Source organism: Ischnura elegans, chromosome 8 (assembly GCF_921293095.1).
Source record: "Ischnura elegans chromosome 8, ioIscEleg1.1, whole genome shotgun sequence".
Taxonomy (NCBI): domain Eukaryota; kingdom Metazoa; phylum Arthropoda; class Insecta; order Odonata; family Coenagrionidae; genus Ischnura; species Ischnura elegans.
In genome coordinates this window covers 35,005,703-35,031,289 of record NC_060253.1, presented here as the reverse complement: position 1 = coordinate 35,031,289, position 25,587 = coordinate 35,005,703, and the positions used below count along the sequence as shown (strand labels likewise).

The 25,587-nt window shown below is 38.2% G+C and overlaps 1 protein-coding gene and 1 non-coding gene across 3 annotated transcripts in view; both read left to right on the top strand.

Moving 5' to 3' along the window:
* Positions 1-1,257: 1,257 nt before the first annotated feature.
* The window catches only part of LOC124163391 (sphingomyelin phosphodiesterase-like), a 234,130-nt gene continuing 209,800 nt past the window's right edge, over positions 1,258-25,587 (top strand). For both annotated transcript variants that reach the window (XM_046540275.1, XM_046540273.1), the window contains exon 1: positions 1,258-3,942. In XM_046540275.1, the coding sequence (XP_046396231.1) occupies positions 3,834-3,942 (109 nt within the window). In that variant the 5' untranslated portion in view covers positions 1,258-3,833. The remainder of the gene's footprint in view (positions 3,943-25,587) is intronic.
* Positions 9,523-9,594, top strand: Trnae-cuc. Its single transcript has one exon. It is a non-coding gene; the product is annotated as a tRNA-Glu (tRNA).

The following is a 25,587-nucleotide window of genomic DNA, read 5'->3' as shown; positions in this document are numbered from 1 at the left end:
TTTTTGGACTGCGTTAAAAAAATAAATAGAAAAGTGTAAGATAATCTGATGTAGTTGGATGTACCTACAGTGGTACTCAATCTCTAAAAATGCTCATTAAGTAAGGAAATATCTCTAAGTTAAGTGGTATGCGTGTAATATATAAAAATGACCTTGCAAGGCTACGGAAATGCCAAGTCAACCGCAGGTTGGTTCACAGAAATGTAAACATAAAACTCAGACATGTAAACATAAAACTCTAGTTCCCTCTAAACCCTCTATTTCACAAATTTAACTTTAAAACATATAAATTATAAATGAATATTTTATTGAAATTAATGGGGTAGAGATTAGTAATTATTATGACATTGAAATTTAAGATGCAGAGATTAGAAGTTAATAGGACATTGAACTTTGAGATTGGAAATTACTATGAAAATTCTCAGTATTTTTACGGTTATCAGTCTGGAACGAGCGATTTCAATCTGTAGCGGTCGATATATTCTGTAGAGATCGATGTATTATAAAAGATCGTAAAATTTCCCGGCGGGTACTATCGATAAAATCTTCTTCTGTTTGGCTCCGGGTGGGGATGTTTAAGGCCAATGTTCCTCATCGAGCATTTAGAGATTATACATGAATATGATATTGAAAATAATGACATAGAAATTAGTATGACATAGAAATTTAAAATGTAGAGATTAGAAGTTGATATTTTAATACTCGACTTATTATAACTAGTTATTACTCGACTTGGCCTTAAATAAATAAGTTTTCCTGGATATCAGACAATTACTTATGTCACTTATTTTTTATAAGAGCGCGACCCGGGTTTCAATGAATTATCATCATCTTCAGGCGCAAATAGTAATTGTCTGATATCCAGGAAAACTTATAATGGAATACCACAAAGTAAATTAAGAGCTAGTGAATTTTCTTAAATAAATAGCCTTACCCGGTGCCAAATCCGAGAAGATTTTATCAATCGATGTATTCATAAGTGAACGATATATTTTGACGTGCACATTAAAACAGACACGTGAACGTTAAAAAAAAGATCGCTACAGAAACCTTAAAAGGGACCAATACACATGGAAACACGGGCACAAAAACCCTCGCCGTACTGGCTAGAGCGACTTCATCTCCCCACCACCACGAGAAGCACATCTCTTTCCCTCCCCTCGAAGCCATCAACCGGCCGGAGTGAAAGTGAGGCGGAGGAGCGGACGCAGCCCGCGCGGCCGCCGCAACCACCGGGAGAACAGTCGGTGGCAACGTTTCACGCCACGAGCGACGACGACCGAGTCCGATCACAGCGGCCTCCTCCGCACGCGAGTCGCGGCCGCACCTCCCCGCCAAGCCTTCTCTGTCGATCGCCCCGCTGAGGCGGCGCTAGAGCCACCGAGAAAAACCGCGGCCGAGTCCCCACGGATCTCCGGGGCGGAGACAGACTCAACGGACGGGAGCGAAGTGGATTCTTTCCGTACCGCAGGAAACGCTACCAGTGAGGAAGGACCACCTCTAGGCAAGCATCTCGTGAGGCTTAGAGAAAAAAAATAATAAAACCATCCCCAAACTACCACCTATCCTACCAACTTCGTAGGGGATGAGGAGGGGTGGGAGGTTATAATAAAAAGAATAGAAAAAAGAAGGAAGGAACAGGATCAAATCAACGAAGAGAGTTATTTTTTTCTGGCCGACGATCTGGTCTAGGCGAAGAAAGGGTTAAGGGACTCCGGAGAGATTTTTTTTGTTCATCTTGATAAGTCTCCGAGAAAAAAACCTGTCACTCCCCATTTTCCAGCGTGCCTCCCGATCCCGAATTCCAGTGTGGAGAAGTCTTCGAAGAACGCCTTTGGAAAGGTTCAACGAGCCCCCAATTGACTACAGTGTGTGTGTGTCCATACTTGTGTTTATGTCGTGATCTTGATGCGAGCTCCGAGCCGTACTGATAGAAGTTCCCGACCAGAGGACTGGAAGTTCCGTATCCGATACTGCTCTTGTTCAAGACTTATATAGAGTTTTGTAGTGGTTTTATCAACACCAAATGCTCAGGCGAAAAATATCCCGTAACGAACGAACTTCATTCACTATCCCCCGTGTTGTGAGCGACTGATTGATTTCCGGAAGGTGATACCCCATGGTGATCCCAGAAGAAGATAAATCTCGTCGAAAACGTTTGGTGAACCAGCGGAAAAGTTCCTACATTTTTACTAACCTGTTTTAAATCACTGCGGCAAACTTTAATTTGTAAGATCCCGATCCTACTACAAGCATTAAAGAAAGTGAAAACTGCAAAGGAAAACTCCCCAAAATCTGCTAAGTTTTAGCCTCCTAAAAATATTTCCTTGATTATTCCGGTGATTTAAATGTATCATAGATGCCCTAGCTGCATGCGATAAAAGATCTGACAGGAGGAATCAGAAGTGTGGACGAAATTTGAAAGTCTGTGTCAAACTGAGAGAATTAGTAATCTCTAATTCCTTCCCGGGTAAATATACTCACTACAATACCCGAAATTTTGCTGACCGAAAGGATTACAGACTACAAAATCAGTCGAGACGAATTAAAAATTTTAGAGAGCTCGAAAATATTCTCTAACCCTGTCTGTTTGAGAAACTTTCAATCCTTTCCCGGATAATTCCCGCTACTTCTCTACACCAAAGTTGTGCCGTTATCGACGGGAAAATTTTAAGTGTTTCAACTTTGGAATAAGCTATAAACAACAATCAACCTGGTGTATATGAGCAAACCTCAAACTAATTACCGGGTACTACTGCTGGCTACGGAACATTAAAAACTGTTCCTTTCGTGTTCTGAATAGAGTACTGACTGGAAGAAAGAGTGAAGTGGACTTTTCCGATTGAGTAATCGCTTTGCAGTGAGGATTTTTCTCCGCGCGCGCTACTGAAGTTGACCCCTATACCCGTCGACCGCATCTTGGCGGGAGCTCCAGTGACCTCCTATCCTTCTCTCCTGACTGACTGCATACTCTGCGTTCGCGACCGCCCGGCGCTGGGCCGCGAGCCATACTGTCGCACTTTATGCATTCCGGGCCCGCCCCAACTCAAATTCCCCACACCACCACCACCGGCGGCGGAAGGATGACTCTCAGGCGGCAGGAGGGGAGGCGGTAGGTCATGTCCACGCCCCCACCCGCCCCCGGCCTCCGCCTTAGCGCCCCACCACCACCGCCCCCGACGACATGGGAACCAGAGGTGCAGAGCACATTTCACCACCCTCGGACATCGTATCCGGACACGATAACGCCTCACCGCGGGAGATGTTACACGGCCTCATCGACGACCGACTCACCGCCCGCGAGGACTGATTCGCACCGTCCCTGCTAGTGTCTCGTCTCCATAAAAGAGGCACCGGGCTATCGCCTTCACATATTTTTTTTTGACGGACGACCACCCTCGGGATTCCAGACCCGATTATCGCGGAAGGCCGGTGTATCAGCTGCGCAGAGAAAGAGAACCGGTGCAAGTGGTGATCCTTGGGGAATACCTCTATCCGTTCGCGATTTTTTTTCGCGTTACGCGTTTCAAGCCCCTCCACGCACTATCTTGCGTGAAGAGGGGGAGGAGTGCAGAAGAAGGAGTTTAGAGTGGAAGCTTTGGTTTTTTTTATTCGCAAACGATATAAGGGAGTTGTGCACTGGGAAGGACAGCGGACTCCGTGGTAGGACTGCGGAGTAGACGCGTTCTACAGTGGGAGCTGGTAGCGGGACTGGAGAACGCATCTACGATCCGTGGACCGCCAGTGGTGTGGTTCCGTTCGGGATATTGTTTCACCGCCGTGGTGCGCCTGTTTCGGTTTTATGCGACATTTTTTTGTGATTTTGCCGGAAAATGGATTTCAAGAGGAGAACCATGTGGTTGGCGTCCATGCTGATCGTCGCTTTCGTCAACTTCACGGCCGTCGCGGCTTCGGATACTTCGTCTTCCACAGCACTACAAGGTAAGAAAGGACGCCTTCATCCGTTTCGCGCGCAAAAAAATAACGTTTTCCTTGGTGATGGCTGTAGCAAAGAGAGATATCCATAGTGAGGCTCATCGAAATGTTATGTTTTTCGGGTTTTTCTGTTCATACACACGTCATTTTTTTCATTTCTGCCAAAAGAGAACTGTGTAAATTTATATACATCATTTCCCAGAACATTCATTCTAGCGGTTACTCCAGGGAATATTATAATCAAAATAAGATTAAATAGGCTATATTACTCTGTAGTTATTCATCTGGCATCTTTTATCACAAAACATTGAACTTTCGCTCAACAGCAAGTGACAACAGAAAGAGAGCTATTCATAGAGAGGCCATTCGATAATTTAGGACAAGACAAGAGAAACGGTTTAAGCGCGGGAATGACTAAAGTTATCAGAGTTATCAGGCACAACTAATGAGGAGTTTGGTAGCTTAGTTTGTAGAACACTTGGATGCCGACTGAGGGGACGCAGAAATACAACGAAATGATCAGTGGCGCCGACTCCATGGGACCTGAGGGGGCCCGAGCCCCCTCAAACATTCGTTATGGCTGTGAGGAAAAAATGTGTCAGGCTTGTCTATTTTCCCCGTAGTTTCCAGATATCGAGATTCGAGTTATCAGGGTTTTAATGTTGATCATATGACTCTTCTAAAATGCTTAAAAAACTGAAAACTCACTACTTATAAAATTTCCCGGGGCAAGATCCCCGTTTTTCCCCCTCCCCCAATATTTTTTTAAGTCGGCATCCCTGGAAATGATCGATGGATTTTTCTCCTCATCGAAAAATCTACCAATTTCATTGGTAAATCAATTAATGGTTTCGCTGTGGGCCCCGTTCTCCCAATGGCAACGCAGATATTTCCTATCCCACCCTTCCATCCCTATCCTCTCCTGGAGGCGTCGACGGGGTCCTATCGCGGCGGCGCCTTCCTTATTTTTTTCCCTTCCACTCCATTCCCCTCCCCAAGTGTCCGGGCGTATCAATTGAATTATTGCGTCCTGGCCCCGGTGTGTTGTTCCCTTCAAAGGGCCCCCCTTGGGCCCTCATTCGTGGAGGGTACCCAGATTAGTCTTCTGGCTTACTGCATCAAAATCCTCGAAGATGAAGGAAGCTCGGGGAGAAGATCCTAGGCTACCCTGACATTTTCACACGCCTGCGGCTAAGTCCGGAGTAACCCCTACCCTCACCAATCCAAACCTTTCGTTGAATCACTGCGCGAGTTATCATAGACATGGGCGTACCCAACGAGGGGCAGGGGGGGAGCTGCCTTGCCCCCCCTTGAAGCAAAAATCGCAAAAGTGTTTAAGGAAAATCAGTACTGAATTGAAACGAAAACTTATTAAACAAATTTTCTTTAACCCATATGAAAAATGATATATATTAGTATAAGATATATGACTAAAATAAAACTATTTTTTCAAGGAAATTATCTCATAAACTAATGCCACAACTGGGTTTGTCCCCACTTAGACCATGGCTTGCTCCCCTCCCCCCTACTAGTAGTTATGATCCTGGGTACGCCCTTGATCATAGCTTTAAATTAAATCCACCCAGATGAAATTAATTGACTCGTACATAATGGAAGTGTAGTAATATCCCATACATTAATGTTAATATATTATTCCATATAAAATTCATACTACCAACACTCCTGCCTTGAAAATGATTGCTTGCATTGAAACATAGGCAGGTCAAATTAAAAATCTGTCGAACATGCTAACTGTGAGTTGGATACATTTCGTTTCCCAAATCTTCGGGAAAATTCAAAAATTAATTATCAATGATGGGGAACTTTGTTGCGAAGTATGGAAAGAACTCAATTTCAAGTCAACTGTAACTTATTTAAATATGTAGGTCATTTTTGAATAATGGTCATGGAAGTCAACTATATGATAACACAAGTAATGGAATATAAAAACAATAACCAGTGCAGATATTATACAAATAGAAATAAATAGCAATTAAATTATAATTATACTTTAATTGAGTCCGAAATTTATAACTACAAGTAGTTAAATTATATGATCCAATTTTAGCGAAGGAATTTTGGTTCTCGTCGTAAGAAAAGCCGATTATTTCTGGGAATTAAAGAGGCAATACTACTATGAAATACAAAAATAACAACGAGGAAAAAATAACAGACTATATTCGTGCAAATACGATAGACGAAAGAATGCTAGGAAATTTTCTACTGCTACCAAGAAATTAGTGCTGCGACATGCATCACAGTCAATTGAAAAAAAATATTTATCGCGGGGAATTTATACCGTATTCCGAATCCCTCCCCTCAACTTCGTTTTCATAGATTGTGCCCTTCAAACTAATTCTAACACGACAGTGCCAAGTTTTCCTCAGCAACGAAAGGAAGTGTTATAGCTACCGATTGTACCAACAAGCGTTCTCGGCCACTATTGAGTGGAACTCAATAGCCGGTAAAAATCGACATAGCCGATTTCCGGATAAAAAAATCAAGAAAAATATTTTCGAGTGTGAAATTTTTTCTCATCTCGACGGCCGTTCACTTGCTCTCCATTGTGTACATCAACGCTGCCATTCACCCTCTATAAGTGTCGTCCTTTCACTGAGAATGAAATCCATTTCTTTCTGACCGTTCTATTCTCTGGAAAAAGCGAGCGATGAATTGGAGGGCGTTGCTATATAATTTACTCCAGTACTGCAATGTACTCTTCCCGCTTCATATGAATTATATCGATGCGTAGTTTACCGCGGCGTTGTCTAAATGATGTCTCCATGCTTCTGGGCTTCAAGAATATCCACGCGGTGAAACCCAGAAGCATGGAGACATCATGAATTATATCGTTAAAAAAGCATACTTATTGTAAATAATTTTCCCTGTTTTTTATGGCAGTAAGACAATTTGAAAAAACACGAATTATTGCGGCGTCTAACTCGCAGTTTAAACAGAAAAATACCCATTATACCACATTAAAAAAGCTCGAAAGGAAAAAAGCGAAATAATTATGAATAACATTACATAAATTAAATTAAACCCTGTCAGATATATACCTTCGTTCAATATATTAAACAGCTCAAAGAGGGTAGAAGATAAAGTGACTGAGTTGAGCCCTGGTCTCCCAGAGCCCATGCGCGATGCGACAGTCTAAAGCCCTCTTTTCTAATAACTAAGCATGCACAGCGGTATGATCACGGATCCAGGAAAGTGGCTTGAAAGGACGGTTTGCGTCAAAACCACTGAGCGACGTCGGAAATTAAATTGTCAGGCACCACGCTACGCAGTCGCGTAGCGCAGAAGTTGCCCGGGAGACAACTGCTGCGAGGCGTGGGTCTGAGATTACTTAGCGCGATCGCGCACCGCGATGCTTGAATACCAGGAACACGGAGCTATGGTAAAGATTACTGACGAACGACCACGACGTCATTCAAAATTCTCGTCTCTTCTATTTAATTAATTTACAAATGAATTTTTTTAATTTTACTATTGAAAAAAAAGCATTGTAATAACCTTTTATGCATTAAAATTATACACTTATAGTCATTTATAGTCCTGATGTAGGTGCATAAATATACCAAAACTTTGGCAAAAATTTGCATTTAAAATGAAAATGAAACTCAATAATGTGTACTGTTATTTTAAAAGCATATGAAAGCCGATGTCATTATAGCCACCAGTTTCGGATGAATATATTATTATTATTTATATTGTATTTTTTTATTTGGGAGCTACAAAGTTTCATTCCGAAAAGCTGACGCATGTTCAGCCAGCAAATAAATACAGTAACTCAGAAATTTTGGTACCTTTCGCCTCTCACTGGGGATTTAAATTACATATGGGCAAACACTTTTTTTTTTTTTTAACGCGACAATTTTATCTATCTGAGCTCTTCACAAGATTTCCATCCTCAAGGACATTTTCCCAGAGCAAAGCGTGGGAATGTATTTCCCTCCGCTCTTGCTTCATAACAGGAAATCGAAATAATCCGCCCCGACCCTGGCCTAACCTTAAAAATGTCTCGGCCAACGATACTCGATCAAGTCGGCACAAAGAGAGCGAATGAATCATCGGAGGAAAATTCTTAACGGAACCCAAATGCAAGACCCAATTTCGAGAATCCTACCTACCTGACGTGACCGATTACCCACCAATTTTCAATTAATTTCATCGCGATTGCCATCGCATTACGACAGCGCTCAATTACAGGACCGTATTTAGCGAAGAATCAACCTAACGGACGTCGAAATTTACGATTGCATGACGTCTCAACCGTGGAAAATTCCAAATTTTTGAACGGGATTATTTAGAAATATTTTGGTCCGATAATTTCGTAGCTTAACCACCTACATAAGATCCCTCATCATTCCGAACTGTCGCGTGAAAATGGATGGAAAATAATTATGATAAGAGAGAAAGATTAAAACTAGACGCTGGAACTATCCTATTCCATGGCGAAAAATGGCAAGAAGTCATGAGTTACCAACTAGTTATGACATAAAGCTGTAGTAACCCATGTTTCTATAGCTATATCCCAGTGAGAAATGGGTGGTGGAATCCACGTGGAACCCACGTGGAGAATTAACGTGGATACCACGTGTTTTTGGTCGTGGAATCAACGTGGAACCCACGTGGAAATTTGGAGGAAAAATTAAAACAGCAGTTGGTGCTGTCCTAAAACCATTAAAACCTCAACCACTCTATATCTAAACCTTCTATATATGTGTCTACGATTTTTCATGTGCTCTCATGGCTGGCTTTCCACGAATTATATAAAAATAGAATGTGCGATACATTTTCACATAACTAGCGTGGTTTCAGGATGATAAATGACGCAATGTCACCAGAGAGTTAAGTTCCACAAATTAGAAATTCTGTTTAACATTTTATGATAATCACCACAAATCCACTTGAAATCAACGTGGATTCCACGTGGGTCCAACCACTCAATATCCACCACCACCAAATATCCACCACTCAACGTGGATTCCACGTGGGTTCCACGTGGATTCCACCACCCATTTCTCACTGGGATGGGTTCCCATGCGACACGGTAGTAAGAGTGTGCCAACAAAGGACTGCCACCCCCACCCAAAATGAGGATTTTTTTCAGCATCTACGCTGTCTGCCACCCGCCTTTACAATTAGAGCTTCCAAAGTTCTACCTATCCTTCTAAAAGTAAATACCATCTAATTTTCGCACTTTCGCATTTATTTTAAACATAAAATATCATGGGGTGTTTTTCTTATAAATTATTAACATTGAACACACAACAAATTCACCTCTCTCCCACATACCCCCGAAAAGACATTCCACTACTGCATATACACTATAGTACTACTGCATACGCTACCGATCAGAGTGAGATGAAGTTTGAAGGGGCGATGTGTAGCGGATGTAAATTAAAGTTTACTGATATAATCCATATGCAAGACTTTTACGTGACGATTTGAAGTTTTTCCGCAGATTAAGCAGAACTAATATTGCTCTTCTATCTATCTGCCTATCATTCTAAAAATATTGAGTCGACTGAATTCCACCTAAACAAAATTAGTTTGCGTTTTTCTGCTTCACTTCTCTTCTCCCGTATTGTCTAGTGGTTAGGATACCCGGCTCTCACCCGGGAGGCCCGGGTTCGATTCCCGGTACGGGAAATTTTTTTATTGATCAATTTTCACCTTTTTTCACATTCCGTTGTCAGGTTTTTTTCGCAGAATGTATTTTGCCGCCTTAAAACAATTTTTTGTGGATTATCTTGTGGATCTTCATGGTCGAGGACATTTTCAATACCGAATACGTTGAGCCGAATTAAAAATTATACAATTTTAAATATGGACCTCCGATAAATTTTTAGGGAATGTAGAACAGAAAATAAGAGCATTTTACGAAATTGTTTATCTTTTTTAATACCTAATAAGAATATTGAAGTATATAGCCAAATCGGAAATCCAAACGAAGTCATATTCCATGCAATCGGATTGGTCGACACACCACTGCTTTCTATTAGGGAATCATACTCATTGCCCTTGGTTAGATATATGTCACGTCTTCCAAACCATTAATAACAATTGTAATAAAAAACTAAACGTTAGCAGAATACCCTCGGAAATTAACTTGTTTGACGCTCCTGTCCGCCTTGAAATATAAGGCCTTCATATCTACTCCCATACCGGTGTCGCAACTACTTTGGTTATTAAATGATGACCATTATTATTTATTGGCCACAATGATACTAACATGTTGAAACGGAGTACTAATGAAGCTCGCAGAATAGGTACATTAAATTTCGATTGTAGGATGTATTAAAAAAATCTTTTTAACAGATTTTTAGTCATCTTTTAGTCACATTTTAGTGTCGAAGTGTGCCTTGTCATTGATATAAATTCGAGTAGGTACTCTAATGTTGGAAATTTGTATTTTGTCGTGATTTGCAAATATTTTAATATAGCGATTTAGAGGATAATGCGTATTAGAAATATCCCGATATCTTTTTGCGAAAAAAATGATTTAGGTAATGCGTTTAATGCAAATTGTAAACTTCCACGTTTTTGTCAATTAAACTTGACGAGAATCGTAATATTTCTATTTCTCCAACAAATAATAGCAGAGCCATGAATTATTGATAATTTAAAAGATAAGACTTTGCGTAAGACACTCAATGAGTTACAATTGATTTAATTGCCTGATTGCCTGAATTATGCCTGATTACGAGAATCATAATATTTCTATTTCTCCAACAAATAATAGCAGAGCCATTAATTATTGATAATTTAAAAGATAAGACTTTGCGTAAGACACTCAATGAGTTACAATTGATTTAATTGCCTGATTGCCGCCTTATTAAAAAAAAATAAAACATAAACTTTTCTCAGATACTACACCTCAGAATTGGCCATTTCATTTATTGGATAATATATACACTTCCATCTAACAATTCCAACGTGATTGGCAACTCATAAATGGAGTTCTTCATTATCATATCTTCAATGCCGCCAATATTTGTTACTTATATTATTAACAATATGTTTTTGACAAACCTTATGCAAGAGCTGAAATAAGGATTTGGACTAGACCGCCAGCTATTATGACTTAATATTTAATTTAACTCATGCCGTAATGATTAAGTAAGACACATTTTATGCACGCATGATAAGGAAGCTCAGACAAGTGTAGGAAAAACAGGATTTAACGAGAGTTGTGTAGCGATTCATATGTAATAATGATTATCAGCGTAAACCATTATTACAGGTCCTCGCATATGTTTCTATGAAGAGCCATAAATAATTAAACTAGGTGTATTACGATAGCAAATACAATTTTTTTACAGAGCGACGCAACAGTATAGATAAAGATAGTCTTATAAGATATTTCAGCGGAAACAGGAAGATTTTTTCGGATTGCTCTTGTTTTCGTAATGAGCCGTAATGAAGTCAATCCGCATTTTATCTTAATTACTGGTGAGCTCTGAGAGGTACAGAAGAATCATTCCTCGGGGAACTTCCCATCGTGTTCATCACATAACACCGCCGACTAGAAGCAAACAGGATTTAAATCATAGGATGTGGACGTAACGGTTTAGTGGGTTCAGCGTTTATGTACTTACTAATAGTATTCCTCCAAGACAAATGCCGTATCTACTAAAAAAGTGAAGAAAAACTGTTATTATACACATTTCTCCATCGGTTGATAGATGGTCCCCATAGTAATTATTAACCAAATTGGTTAATTTTAAAACAGGCAGGATGCTTAAGCATTTAATGATTAAGGTGAAAAGAAAAAAATGAATAAATTCAGAAAGATTTCTTTCCCTAGAATTTTAATCCTGCCTAACCAATGGCTGCTTCTTGGAGAAATTTAATTTTAATTAAAACTTCTCATTTTGAAAAGCGTGAAAATTGTCTGCTCAGTCATAATTATTGTGGCAGCTACATATTTCGCCATTAACCTTTACAGCACAAGATAGCACTCACTTTAAATCATTTCTGAGTAGAGCTGAAAATTTAAACATTTTTGATGTTGCTAAGAAGCAACATTGGGTTGTAATGGGCTAATAGCCACGTGCAGGAACTAGTAATAATGGTTCACGTTGATTAACCATTAATATGAATCGCCACATAACTCTCGTTATATCCAGTTTTTCCGCCTGTCGTTAAGTAAGATTTTATCTAATTTAAGTAAGATTTCATTATATTATTATCTTCTTATCTTATTTTAGTAACTCTTTTGAAAAAAAAGAACACAGGATCTTCATTAGCCAACAGAGGTCACCAAACAATAAACCTTAGGCGTGAGGATTCCTATCTCATTAGGAAAATTCACACAAAGGCATTTATATATAATAATTAATCTGTTGTGTCCTCTTTTCACGCATTACGGGCACAGTATATTCGTATAGCTTCAAGGACTTCCTGTAAAACTAATATACTGTTGAAGGTTGGAAAGGAAAATAAGTGGTCCCCAAACGTTATTATTTTTAAGGCCACCGTATATGTAACGTTCTCGCCCGCACACTCGACGGTCGCAGGTTCGAAACCCGACTTCGTGGTCACTCCCGCAACTCAGGTGTTATACGGTACTTGGACGTAGTAAGAAAAGACCATGCACTTGAAATAAAGGATACATTATAGTTGTTACTATGATCACCTAGTTTAAACGGCAGTTTGGCTTACGTTTTTCCACTGTACACAATACGCGAATACTACATGAGTATCCATGTGACTCAAAGTTATAATCGCGCAACCTTGTGTGAATGGTATTCAATTCCCTTCGAATTGAGGTTTGGGAGACGTTGAAAGTTTAACTTTCCCAATTTGTCGGTGCATCGACCAAAGATAACATCTTAAACTTCAACTATCATACAAGCATTTCCCATTGAGCTGTAGAAATACTGTTTATTGGGTTACCAGAGCATGAAAATTTAAAATTCGCAGGTGATACTCTCTCGCTTGACGCTATTAAAATATGGACCAGCCATAATTTCGCCAAATTCAGCTAAACCTTTTGCTGGATATGTTTTGCGAGCATTGCGCTGTAGAGATGCATCAAGCGAACACCAGGTGAGTCCATTGTATAAATAAAGAATTAAACATGCACAAACACTATTACGGCATTCAAAAAATGAAGTTCATACATGTAATTATTAGGAAATTATTATTACGCAGAGGACATATTATAGAAACACACAAATCATACAAATAGTTAATATCAAGCCATTTCGTGCTGCAAAATTCCTGTGAGTGGTTATTAAGCTATTTGGTTAATTTTAAAACTGGCACGATGCGTAACTATTTAATGATTGAGGTAATATGAAAAGAAAATCTGAAAGATTAATTTTCTTAGAATATTTTAAGGTTGTCCTAAAGTAAGATTTTATCTGAAAAGTTATAATTACGTAGTAACTTAAGAAACAGAACACAGGATGAAAGCGATATTCATTAGTCAGCGGAGGTCACAAAACAATTAAGCATAGGCTTGAAGGATTCCAATTTTAGAAGGAAAATGGCAATCAAAGGCAGATATGTAATAATCTTTTGTGTCTTCTTGTCACGCAACAGGGTGTAATTAGCATGGTATCACAGGATATTCGTACGGCTTCAAGGACTTCCTGTAAAACAAATATAACGCTGAAGGCTAATGACACAATCAGGTCCTTCATATTTTTTAATAAAAAATAGGTTCTGAAAATTTGGCCACTCCTGATCGACATTTAAAAGTAATTAATAAATGTTTAATTGAGAAATGGGCAAGGTGTAGCCATTACAGAGGGAAAAAAATGGGTAAAAAACGATTTCAGCAAGACTGAAAAAATGCTTAAAATCACGATAAATACTGCATTCTTCGTCATAAAATCATGCAAACCTAAGGACATTTCGAGCACATTCTTATAATTGATAGGTGCTACTAATATACCCTACGCTAATTGGCGAAGAATTTCTTTCGAAAATTAGTATTTAAACGATGGAAAATAACTGTACGAGACAATTTCCTTTGGACAACTTCCTCGGTGGTCTTTTCAATTTTCTCCGCTATTTTAAATGGTCATTTGCTTTAAAATCTTCACCTTCTAACCCGAAAAATTAGAATAGGAATCTTCCTCCACTTATCATTCGAATCTAGGAAGAAAATGAATAGATAGATCGTAAAATGACTCAAAATTACTTAACTTTCTTGAGAATACAGGACCTATAATTCGATCTCGGAAGAATATGGATTAATATATGGTGAAAGGACTGAAAATGGATTAACTTGTTAAAGAATACGGGACCAATCATTCGAGTTTGGAAGAATATGAAATAATGGATGGTAACAAGACTCAACATTACTTCAATTGCATACGAATACAGGAAAAATCATATTATAAAGCTATCTCCGCTAGTGGGCGCATAATTTCATACAGCTGTATTTTCAAATCGCACACATTCCGAGTAGAAACCCAAGGGGCCTCTGCAGTAGGTCAGCATCGCGATGCGGAGGCACCGCTCGCATCGTTTTCACTTACTTTCTGGACATCGAAAAGGAAAGTGAGTCTGCTGAGGCCTCCGAAATGCGGAGAAACGTTATCCCGGCGTGCGGTGATGCAATGACCGGGAGCTCTAAGTTCCCAATGGTTACCCCTGGACCTTATCTTGCCATCATTTTCATTAAAATACGATCCCTAACACTAACCTAAAATCGTATTTTAATCGATGCTATCCGCGGATGCACGGTAAAATAGAATTTTCCCCCAAAAAAAATCAACTCCAAAATCGGCTGCTAATAAAATCAACAGATTTAGGCGTTACTTGGTGGAACGATGAGATATTCATGGTGAAATAAAAACACAGTACTATTCCACAACCTTATATTTAAAAAAAATACAGTACTATAATAAAATAATACAGTAATAAAAACACAGTACTATTCCACAACCTTATATTTAAAAAAAATATAAGGTTGTGGAATAGTACTGTGTTTTTATTTCACCATGAATATCGGCTGCTACATTAAAATGAGGAAAAAAATATATCGCACGACATGTAACAACTGGTATTACATTTTAAATTCAAATTCCATTAAAGGTACAATTTGAAAGATTTTTTTACCAAACCTCGAACTTTAAATTGGAGACAGCTCTCATATCGTCTATTTCTTGTTTGTGAGTTCTAGGAATTTTTAAAATAAATAGGTTCCAATTAAGTTTATTCATGTGTACGCGGTCGATAGCTGGAAAAAAATGCAGAGTTTAAATTTACACGGTGAAATAATACTTCATTGATCACTCATATGATATCCTAACGTACGCTATGGTATTACCCATATTTAACATAGGCCTTGAAACTGAATACTTGATAGCCTAGCATTTGGTACTTAATCATCATCATCATAAGCCAACAATCCTAAGATTGGTTCGACCAGCTCTCCATTCCTCTCTCCTATCCGCTAGCCTCTTCTTAGCAACATATTTCTTCTCTTTTACATCCTTCATAACCTGTCCGATATAACTCATTCGGGGCCGTCCCTTGCCTTTTTTCCCTTCCACCTGTCCTTTTCCAATTGTATTCATCAGGTCATCGTGTTTCAATATGTGACCAACTAAGTTAACCCGTCTTCTCCTTAAGGTTTTTCAGAAGACTTCTCTTTCCTCCCACTCTTCTCAGTACTTCCTCATTACTTACACGGTTGATCCATTTCATCTTCTTCATTCTTCGGTAGCACCACATTTCGAATGCTTCCACTCTTGACTTCTCTGCAGCTGTCAACGTCCAAGCCTCGCTTTCATAGAGAAACATACTCCATATGTAGGATCTGATGAATTGTTTCCCAACTTCTATGCTTGTATTATCAGCTGTAAGAATATTTTTTATTTTGTAGAATGCCCTTTTCGCCTGCGCTATTCTACTGACTATTTTTTTCTTGCTATATCCGTCGTTGATAATTGGACTTCCTTGGAGGCAAAACTCTTCAAGCTTTTACTTTCCTGGATAAATCTTCTGGCCTCCTCTCTCTTGCTGCATACTTATATCGTAGTTAACTTTTGTTGATCTTCAGCTGATATTTTCCCATTGTACTTTCCATATTTGTCTTAGTCTTCTTCAAATCATTCTTTGTCTCGGCTTTGAGCGCTATATCATTAAAAAAAATCGCAGCGTACTAATTCTTTCTTTGTGGATGTTGACACCCGAAGCCTTCTATTAGATTTCATTGTTGGCTTTCTCGATGTAAACATTAAAAATTCCTGGGGACAGAGCACATCCTTGTCTCAATCCTTTTCCTATTAATGTTCCTGATCATTTGGGTCCACATTTTATCACATTTACTTAGGTACTTAATAGCCTGGATTAATGCTAGTTGAGGGTAGAGCTTACCAGGGACTAAGACAGTGAAGTGTGGATTTCACACAATCATGAAATGGGGTCAGTTCCTTTGCTTTCGGCAAATATGATTTTCCCTAATTAAGGAGATTGAAATATGAAGTTCTTTAAGGTTGATTTTTCTGAGGGTTCCTTAATTAACGATTCTGGAAAAATCTTTGATTTCGGCAACTGTGTACATGAGTGCTTCACTTTGGCAATCGTACGGGAAACGGAGTGTCAATGTGGCTTAGTCATTGGCCTATACGAATACATGGGTACTCGTGCACCCATGTAATATGTACTACCTATCTATGCACCCATGATGGGGTATTAGTGTGCCTATCTTGGTAAATGACCCAAAGTACCCATCCTATTACCTATGATCCAATTTTGTATCTACTTTCGGTTGTCCTTTTCCTACCTAAAGTAGAATCTTTCTTTATATTCCTAACTCCCGCCAACAATGAGGACTACTTCCTGAGCTCCTTTTCTTCAAATTTATTCAGCATTTAAAATATTTAATATATAATATTAACTAATGATAAGCGGCGATTAAAATGCTAAAGAGGTTAATTCTTCCAAATGTCTTCTATCATTTTGCCTTAATCATCAAGTTTCTAACTCGGCACTGTAATATATCTCCGGGTACTAAGCATCATCAACATTTCGCTCACAACCAAAGTGACATATCTTGCGAGGTATTTGACCAAGGTCAAATTGAACGAGAGCCGAGGTGAGGTATTCCATCCTCACCCTACTTGAATATACTTAAGCTGCCCAAGCCTGTTTGCGATGCAAAATCGCAGTCTCCCCTCGGTCGTTTTTTTAGTGGGACACCATGGAAACCCGAGCGACGTGCCAAAAGGATTATCGTTAACTCCTTTTCTTTTTAATCCCGGGTTACCCTATCCTCCATTATATCTCACTGTAAGATGGCTTAGCTTTTTCCTTTTTCATCCACGTCCTACACCAGGCTAGCCAGGAAAAGATTCCGTTAAGGCATTTTTGAAGTAGTCCTTTCCTCATCATTGGAATTGAAAGGGCTCTTCTATAATCAAAAACTTTAATCTAAAAAAGATATAATAAACATAGCTGAAATATGAATACTTCATAAAAATAATGAGATTCAATTTTTTACAAAAATTAATTTGATTACACCCTAGCTTCAATGCAACTCTATCATGCCAGGGTACAAATGCTTAAGGCCGCTTTACAAGCTGAATGATCACGTGATCATTCACAGGATCATGCAAGCAAAATAGAGCATGTTCTAATTTTCACTGAATGATCATGCGCATGAAGGCTCATTCGCGAATTGCTCCGTCATACACAGTGAATGGTCATGCGCATGATCATGCTGAATGATCATGCGAATGAAATCATTCGCCGTGTATAGCGGCCTTTACACTTAATACCATCTGTAACCAAGTCGATGATGCTGTAGCATTGAAACCGAGATCGCATTACAAGATATTTATTTTGGAATAATGAACCTCATTAATCCAATATTGACAAATCCCTATCGGAATAATAATCGGGTTTTATAAATATGTATCAATTTTGATCACATATCTCCTCGAACTTTACTCAATAAGAGCTCCATAGATACCCATTTTGTGTTCAGAGATTGATATATTCAACCAAATTCTTAGTTAGAAGGTCGAAATTTATAATCTTTGTATTACAAAATTTTATTTTCAGAGAAAATTTACTTCACCGCACGACTGTAAGATATTTGGTCTTTGTGGATATTCCCACGATCATTCCCCAGGGTAAAACTATCCGGCGATAACAGACGTGTAGGTTAATACATTTTGCTGAAAAGTCAAATGTCCAAATAATGATAATGAAGAGTTTAAACTCCTGATTCTACACGACTTAGTTTAGCGAAACTGGCTCTTTATGAACCAGTTTGGGAAAAAATGTGAAGCTGTACCCTGTACTTACACACACCAATGGCATTATCTGAATAAGCGCAATAAACTATGAAAAGAGGTATAAGACTTCTTGCGCATTACCTAAATTTGTCATACAGAATTTTTTGAGTGTATATACATGACTCATTAATCCATTTGTGCATTAAAACGAGGTTACCCCAAATATGTTGGGGGAAGTATTTTAACAAAAGACCTTTGCATTTAGGTCTTCAGTTTCAGCTGACATACGAAGGTAAAGGCGCGTGGAAAGGAGTCATTTATCGAGTTGAGAAAGAGTTGCATGAGAGTGTAAGGATAGAAACGAGACTTTTCTGGAGTTTCACGCTTTACTTGCTGGAGATGTGGACGTTGAAAAAGGAGAATGAGATAAGGCTGGAGGCTTCCGAGATAACAGAATGGAGAAGGTGTGGTGTCAAAAGAGATAAATATTAAATTAAAAAGATGAAAAACACTTTTTCAATGAACAGTATAAAACGTAATAAAAAGTTAAAAAATAAGCTTTTCGTTACTCGTAGAATAAACCGTGGGTACTGATGAGGACTATTAGTAATGAGTGTAGAAGAGCATGACATGAGAGAAAGGAGTGGCCTTGCAATATTAACATCTAAACCTAATCAGCACCAACGCATTCATATCCGATGATGTGATGAAAAGCCTATTTTTAATTATTTCGTGCATTTTATCACTCTTTTTGGAAAAAGCGTGTTTTCTTTATCTTTCTTATTTTCAATTTATATTTTTAGTGGTGAATCACGTAATCGATTACACCAGAGCTGTTAATGAATTTTCTGCCAAAACATTATAAATAACGCCATCTATTGACAAGATATAAAACTATTTTTCCACATGAAAATTTAGTTGATTAATTAGAGCACAATGGAGAAAATTACAAATATATGGTTATTGAATATTGTATTGCCACCAGAAGCAAGAAAGTGTGTTAAATTTCAAGCCAATCTGAAGTGGGTGAAAGGCTAAGTAAAGTGGATAATAAAACGAGTAATATTGTCACAATGCAACGTAACTCAACGAGGTAGCGTAAACAAACAAAGGTGCTCAAACGGTGTGAAACTCTCAGAGTAAGGATGGGGGAGAGTGCGCTTTGGCTACTGCGCATGTAGTCAAGATCCCGCATATACAGCATATACATCCCACACTTCCCACAATTCTTCCCACAAGGGATTCCCGCACTACTTCCCACGATCACGTGGTAACCATGTTGACTACAAGAATCTGCTACTGCGCAGCCTGAAAGCGCCCTCTACCCCAATCCTTACTCTGAGGTGAAACTACGATATGTTGACAGCGTTGTCGAGTTGGCGGTCAGCAATTATATATAATTCATTCTTCCAAATTAGGTTAAAATTAACAGAGCAAAAGCTCTCACTATTTAAGTTCTTTTTATTAATCACAAATGATATAGTTATGAAGCTTTACTGTTTTTCCAGAGAAAGTTTTTAAATTCTTCCGATACCTAAGAGTCAATATAACAGCCATTCTTCATATCACAGGATAATTCCATTTTTAGTAAAATACATGTATTGTACAGCAATTTTGATCGATTTAAAATTACTTTTAATTTTTATAAATGACAACTTTAGCCATTATAACTCGTTGTTGTCGAGTTTATCTAACTAATGAAAGCAGTATTTCGAAGCGCAGGTTATACTTTAAGACATACAAACAAATATTCTACCAAAAATGTACACCTGTGGTTAAGGTTAATGCTGCTTGAACTGCCTTTCGATCATCCTCATCATTACAAGTCAACAATCCTAAGATTGGTTTGACGTAGCTCTCCTTCCCTCTCTCCTTCCCTCCCTCCTTTCCTCAAGCCTTTTCACAGTGACGTATTTATTCTATTTTACATCCTTCATTATCAGTTCAATGTAATTCATTCGGGGCCGTCCCTTACCCTTTTTCCCTTTCCACTTGTCCTTTTAACATTTTTCATCATGTCTCATAATGTGGCCAGCTAAGTTGTCCCGTCTTCTCCTTAAGGATATTAGAAGACTACTCTTTTCTCTCACTATCCTTAGCATTTCCTCATTACTTACACGGTCGATACATTTTATCTTCATCATTCTTCGGTAGCTAATAAAATATATTTCATGTGAACCCCAAAATTGCGCTCATTTTCCTCCGTGGAGGGGCTTCGGGTCAGAGAAAGTTATACAAATCGTGCAACACACATTAGCATGTGCCGTTCGAAGTTGAAGAGTGAGACAAGGCTAACATCCCTCACGGATACACAAAAGCTCGAGCTAACATTTGCGCCAACCGAAAGGCACAAACCAACATCGTGTTCAAAATATAATTATTTTAGCGGGAACTTTAATAATCTGGAGGGGCTAAGGCGCTTGGCTGTAGCCTGAATAAATTCATCTTTTTTGATGCTGAATTCCAGAGAGTGGTATCTTAGCTAAGTGGCGGCTAAACAGTTTTCATGTACCAACTTGCTTCGTTTCTAAATTAAAAATCTTTTGAAATTTCGGTTGTTATCGGCTTTCATTGTAACTTTTTCTCCATTTTAGCTGAAGCCACTGGATTGCATGATATTAAGTTTTGGTATATACTCACACAACAAATAGCAAATGTGGAAAAAATAATTATATTATTCTACCGATTAATATAGGTTTCTTTAGTATTTAGTATTCAAAATTAGTTTTAATTTTAGAAATTTAGTATCCAAAAGCATTCCTGCCGTCTCCCCTCCCTTCGTGGACGTTCCTCTTCAATTTATTATGAGGCCTCTCTTTCATTGCACCCAGAAATCCTATTATCGTCCTTCCTCTCCCTCGTTTACCCAACATTCTACCCTCTAACAAAAAATAACTATAAAAAATATTCTGAGCTTAGACACTGATTCCACCAAATATCTCTATCATTTACATGCCTGTATATACCTGTATAATACCTGTATCAATTCACATCTCCACAAAGAGTTCGAACTTCTGCGGAGCAACTTTCCCTGATCGTCACATCCTCCACATTGGCAAGGAGCATGTGCACACAAGCGGTCACTTTCTCTGGCCACGCCGGTCATTCGCAAAAGAAAAATGACCATCGGCGGAAAACGAACCTCAGCCAACATTTCTGGTCCACGCAAGTATGCGGAGGCAATAAACGAACGCACCAACAGACCACACACTGTCCAGGTGTTGATCGCAATCATTAAATTGACGAGATAAAGGAGAAAAACCAAGTTTGGGTCATTATCATTAAAATTTCAGCTTAAATGAAAAGAGGCCGAGGTTTAAACTTAATAAGAAGTAAAAGTTGGCCGAAAATTATTTGAATACCATGATTTAAAAAAAAAAAGACTATGGAAATTGAATGTTTCAAATCAACTTACAGTTATTTTATTCAAACTAAGGCAATTTTGAGCTATTTTTTATGATTAATTGGTACTACTGATAAACCCTGCGCCAACTAGTGAATAATTTCTTTTAAAATTTGCATTTAAATGTTGGATAGTTAACTGTACGAGAGTTATTTCCCGTGGACAACTTCCTTCATGCCTACCCAATTTTCTCCGCAATTTTAATTGGCCATTTGCTTTGAAGTTCTCGCCATCTAACCCGAAAGTTTTGGAATGAAATCTCCCTCCATCAATCATTCTAATCACTAATATGAGTTAATGGATAGGAAATGGACTCAAAATAAGTTAACATTGTAATTCTCATAAAAAAATTTAATCCACGTAACTACTTCATCTACTGACAACCACAAAAATAAAGGCATTCCGTGCTAAAATCGAGGCGTTCACTCCGACCCTAAATAGCAATTTATTAACTGATTTCGGTAGATGGAATACAAAGATAATTTATGACGAAAACAAAATCTTCCCCATTAGAAGATTCCATCGATAAAATACAAACAGACGAAGCAAGTTAAGGAAAAGTGTGTGAAAAGGAGCTTGGAGGTGATAGATATGGGAATTCGGGATAGGAATTTTTTCTAAGAGGAGATAAAGGGGAGACATAGCGTAACGATGGAGCAAGTACTAAGAGGAGATGGGGTAATATTTTTAGAGGGAGGAAGTTTAGTAATTTCTACAGTAATTTAAATAGAAAGTAGTATGAGTATAAATATAGTAAAAATAACAAAACGCGATAATTACTGCCCGCTTTTAACGAGTTCATGACGTCATGAGGTTCTAGGCTCACTTTTTCATTCAGGGTGTACCTTTGGTCCAGTAATGGATTTATTCATTAGAGTTTAAACAACAGCGAGGTCCATGTACAAGGTCAAGGAGTGGCTGAGAAGCGAAGACGCGCTCGGCATGAGTTCGTGTCGTCATCAACTTATTTTCGAAAGGGTTAAGGCCGCGGAATTTTCGCAGGGAGGAAGCTCATGGTAGCTCATGGAGGAAGCGACCGATCGAAAAACGAAATATCATGTGTCTCTTTATATCTCGAGCACTATCACAATCGACATCAATAAAAAAGTAGTAAACGAGCCCATTTCTTGTTTTTTTTTCCTTTTAAAAATTCGTATTTTTTTCAAAGACTCTTTTAGTAGTACTTGTCTAAGCATCCGATTATATTTATATAGAATACAATCACTTACTTTAGTTCCACAGGTATAATGATTCTTGACACAATGATACTGGCTCTTGCAGTCAAAACTTGGGTCGGTGATAAAATTATATTTGTGGAACTTAACGAAGTGATTCTATTCTATACTGCGTGATGTGGCTCCTCAAAGTAAAGACTAAGAATGTGATATTATGCCTATATTACCAACTTGCTCATGACACTATTTTTTCGGTAACCGACAATGACGATTCGTGGGAACCTTTTCAAGTCCGCTACCGGACCAGAGCAAGTGTTGAGCGTGACTTTCACAAAGCAAATATTTCCCGCCCTCGAATCCATACGACGCCAAGCACCGTAAAAATCTCACACCTTTCATTTTGGCGGGAGTGAAGCACTTCCAACGGTTTTCAACCTCCACACCGTAGCGGTAAACTATGTTTACCACAACCAGCCAGATTACAGTTCAATTATATTTTGCGCATTTGTTTGTGTTGTTTGGGGTAGTGTGGTGTTTGTGTTAGCAGAAACTTACATGCTAAACAGTTGTTGAATTTTCATAAAAAGTCTACAGAAAATAAACTTTGAATATTTTTATATTATTTTGATAATATTTTAACATTTTTTTGTCCATTTTTATTTGATTTGTTATTATGTTTTCCACTGTATTATTTTCATTATTTTATCATTTTTTTAATTCTTAAATTATTTTTTCGGAATAATTTTTTTTCCCAAACCTTATCGCCTTAATAGAATGGCACCAATTACGAGCATAAAAATTTGAATCCATTAAATCAATTAATGTTAACTCTTGACAACTAACGAGCGTATTTTACTTTTCATAGAGTGCTGGTCAAATAATTCAGTCTCTGATTGAACCCGAATGTTGGTTTGGATAGGGACCTAAATTAACCCCTAGAGGATGTGTAAAAATTTCTTGTGACTTAAAATAAACATCGATTATAAATTCACACGCCTTTGTCGATACGAAGAAGAAAAGCAGCTACACTGATTCAATGAGAATTTGTACTCCCTTAAACGTTGAGGGAGAGGAATCAGAAATGTATCTCATCTTCTGCTACAATCATCAGAAGAATATTTTTTTCCGGAAGATTTCGAAATGTATATGAACATATTGAGCTGAAACTTTTTATGGCAATATCAATGAATAATAAGAAAGATTATAGGTTGAAATAAAAACTTTCAATGCGCGAGTGTTTCAATGAATTAGAAAATACATAAAATAAATACAAAGATTGTATTTTCTTTGCTTCCTCTTATGAACAAAGACGTGTTTATTTATAATCGACGTATAGTTTAAGCTACTAGAAATTTTTGCGCATCCAATTGGTGTTAATTAAGATTTAGTAAGTTTACTCGAGCTATATGGAGAGCCAAAACTGGGAGATCTGTGAGTGTTTCCAAACAAATGATCATTCGAATGTTAATTAGACAGAAATATATTCCCATTCTTCTTTTAAGCAGTTTCAAATGAAAATTTCAAACTTTACGTTCTTTTTGAGGGGCTAAAAAATGAGAAATACGCTTGAAAAAAGAACATTGTAGTTGGAAAAAGGAATGATATGCGTGAGGGGCGGGTTTTAGCACCGGCGTTGCCACATTTCTCTGATTATATCTTCGTTGCTACTTTCCGACAGTTGTCCTTCCTGTGATAGCCCATTGCACTCCTATTTGGGTGATGTCAGCTCCGTCAAATCTCTCTGCCTCTAAATCTCTTACTAACTTTTTATCAAGTACTGTAAAATATAGAGTACCTCACATGCGTAATATGCCCACTAACACCATTCTAACTTCTCTCTCCATTCACAATCTTCCTTCAGTACGCTTTAAAAGTGACCTTAAATTTATCTACAATATCCTCAACTCAATCAGGGACTGTCCCGAACTCCTTTCTTTTCTTAATTTCCGACTTCATTCTTAACTTCTCTCTCCATTCACAATCTTCCTTCAGTACGCTTTAAAAGTGACCTTAAATTTATATACAATATCCTCAACTCAATCAGGGACCGTCCTTAACTCCTTTCTTTTCTTAATTTCCGACTTCATTCTTAACTTCTCTCTCCATTCACAATCTTCCTTCAGTACTCTTTAAAAGTGACCTTAAATTTATCTACAATATCCTCAACTCAATCAGGGACTGTCCTGAACTCCTTTCTTTTCTTAATTTCCGAGTACCCTCACGCGCACACACTCACTGCTCCACACACCAGTTCCCAGATAATCACTCATTCAACGCTCACTTTTTTTTCCGCCTTCCCTCACTTCTTAATTCCCTTCCTCCGAGTATTGATCCCTTTTCCCTACCCCCGAAAGTCTTTACTAACCTGGCTATATCTTACCTCTCTGTACATCAATAGCAACAATTCCCATTTCTTACCACTGCTACAATTTTCTTTAGCTATATGTACTTGTGTTCTTTAATTCCGAGGTTTTGATTCTCGTTATATTTTACGTACTTACTTGATTCTCGGCATATTTTAGGTAGATTTGATTCCCGTCACATCATATCTATTTTGTTTCTTATTATATATTATTTATTATCTTGTTATTGCGCCACTGTAAATTGGCAATAATTGCTGTATGTGGGCTTTTGAAATAAGCAAATAAATTATAGGCGAAACAAGCCAGACTCGATGCTGCACGAGACCGCGACAAACAAACAAATAAGATATTGAATACACTCGGTAATACTCAGCTGGATGAGGCGACTTTCTTTGCGACCGGTAAATTATATCACAATTTACTTCCAACTAGTTACTTACGCAACTCCACTGCCAGCGTGGACTTGCTCTCAACGATAATTTATCTCTACCATACTT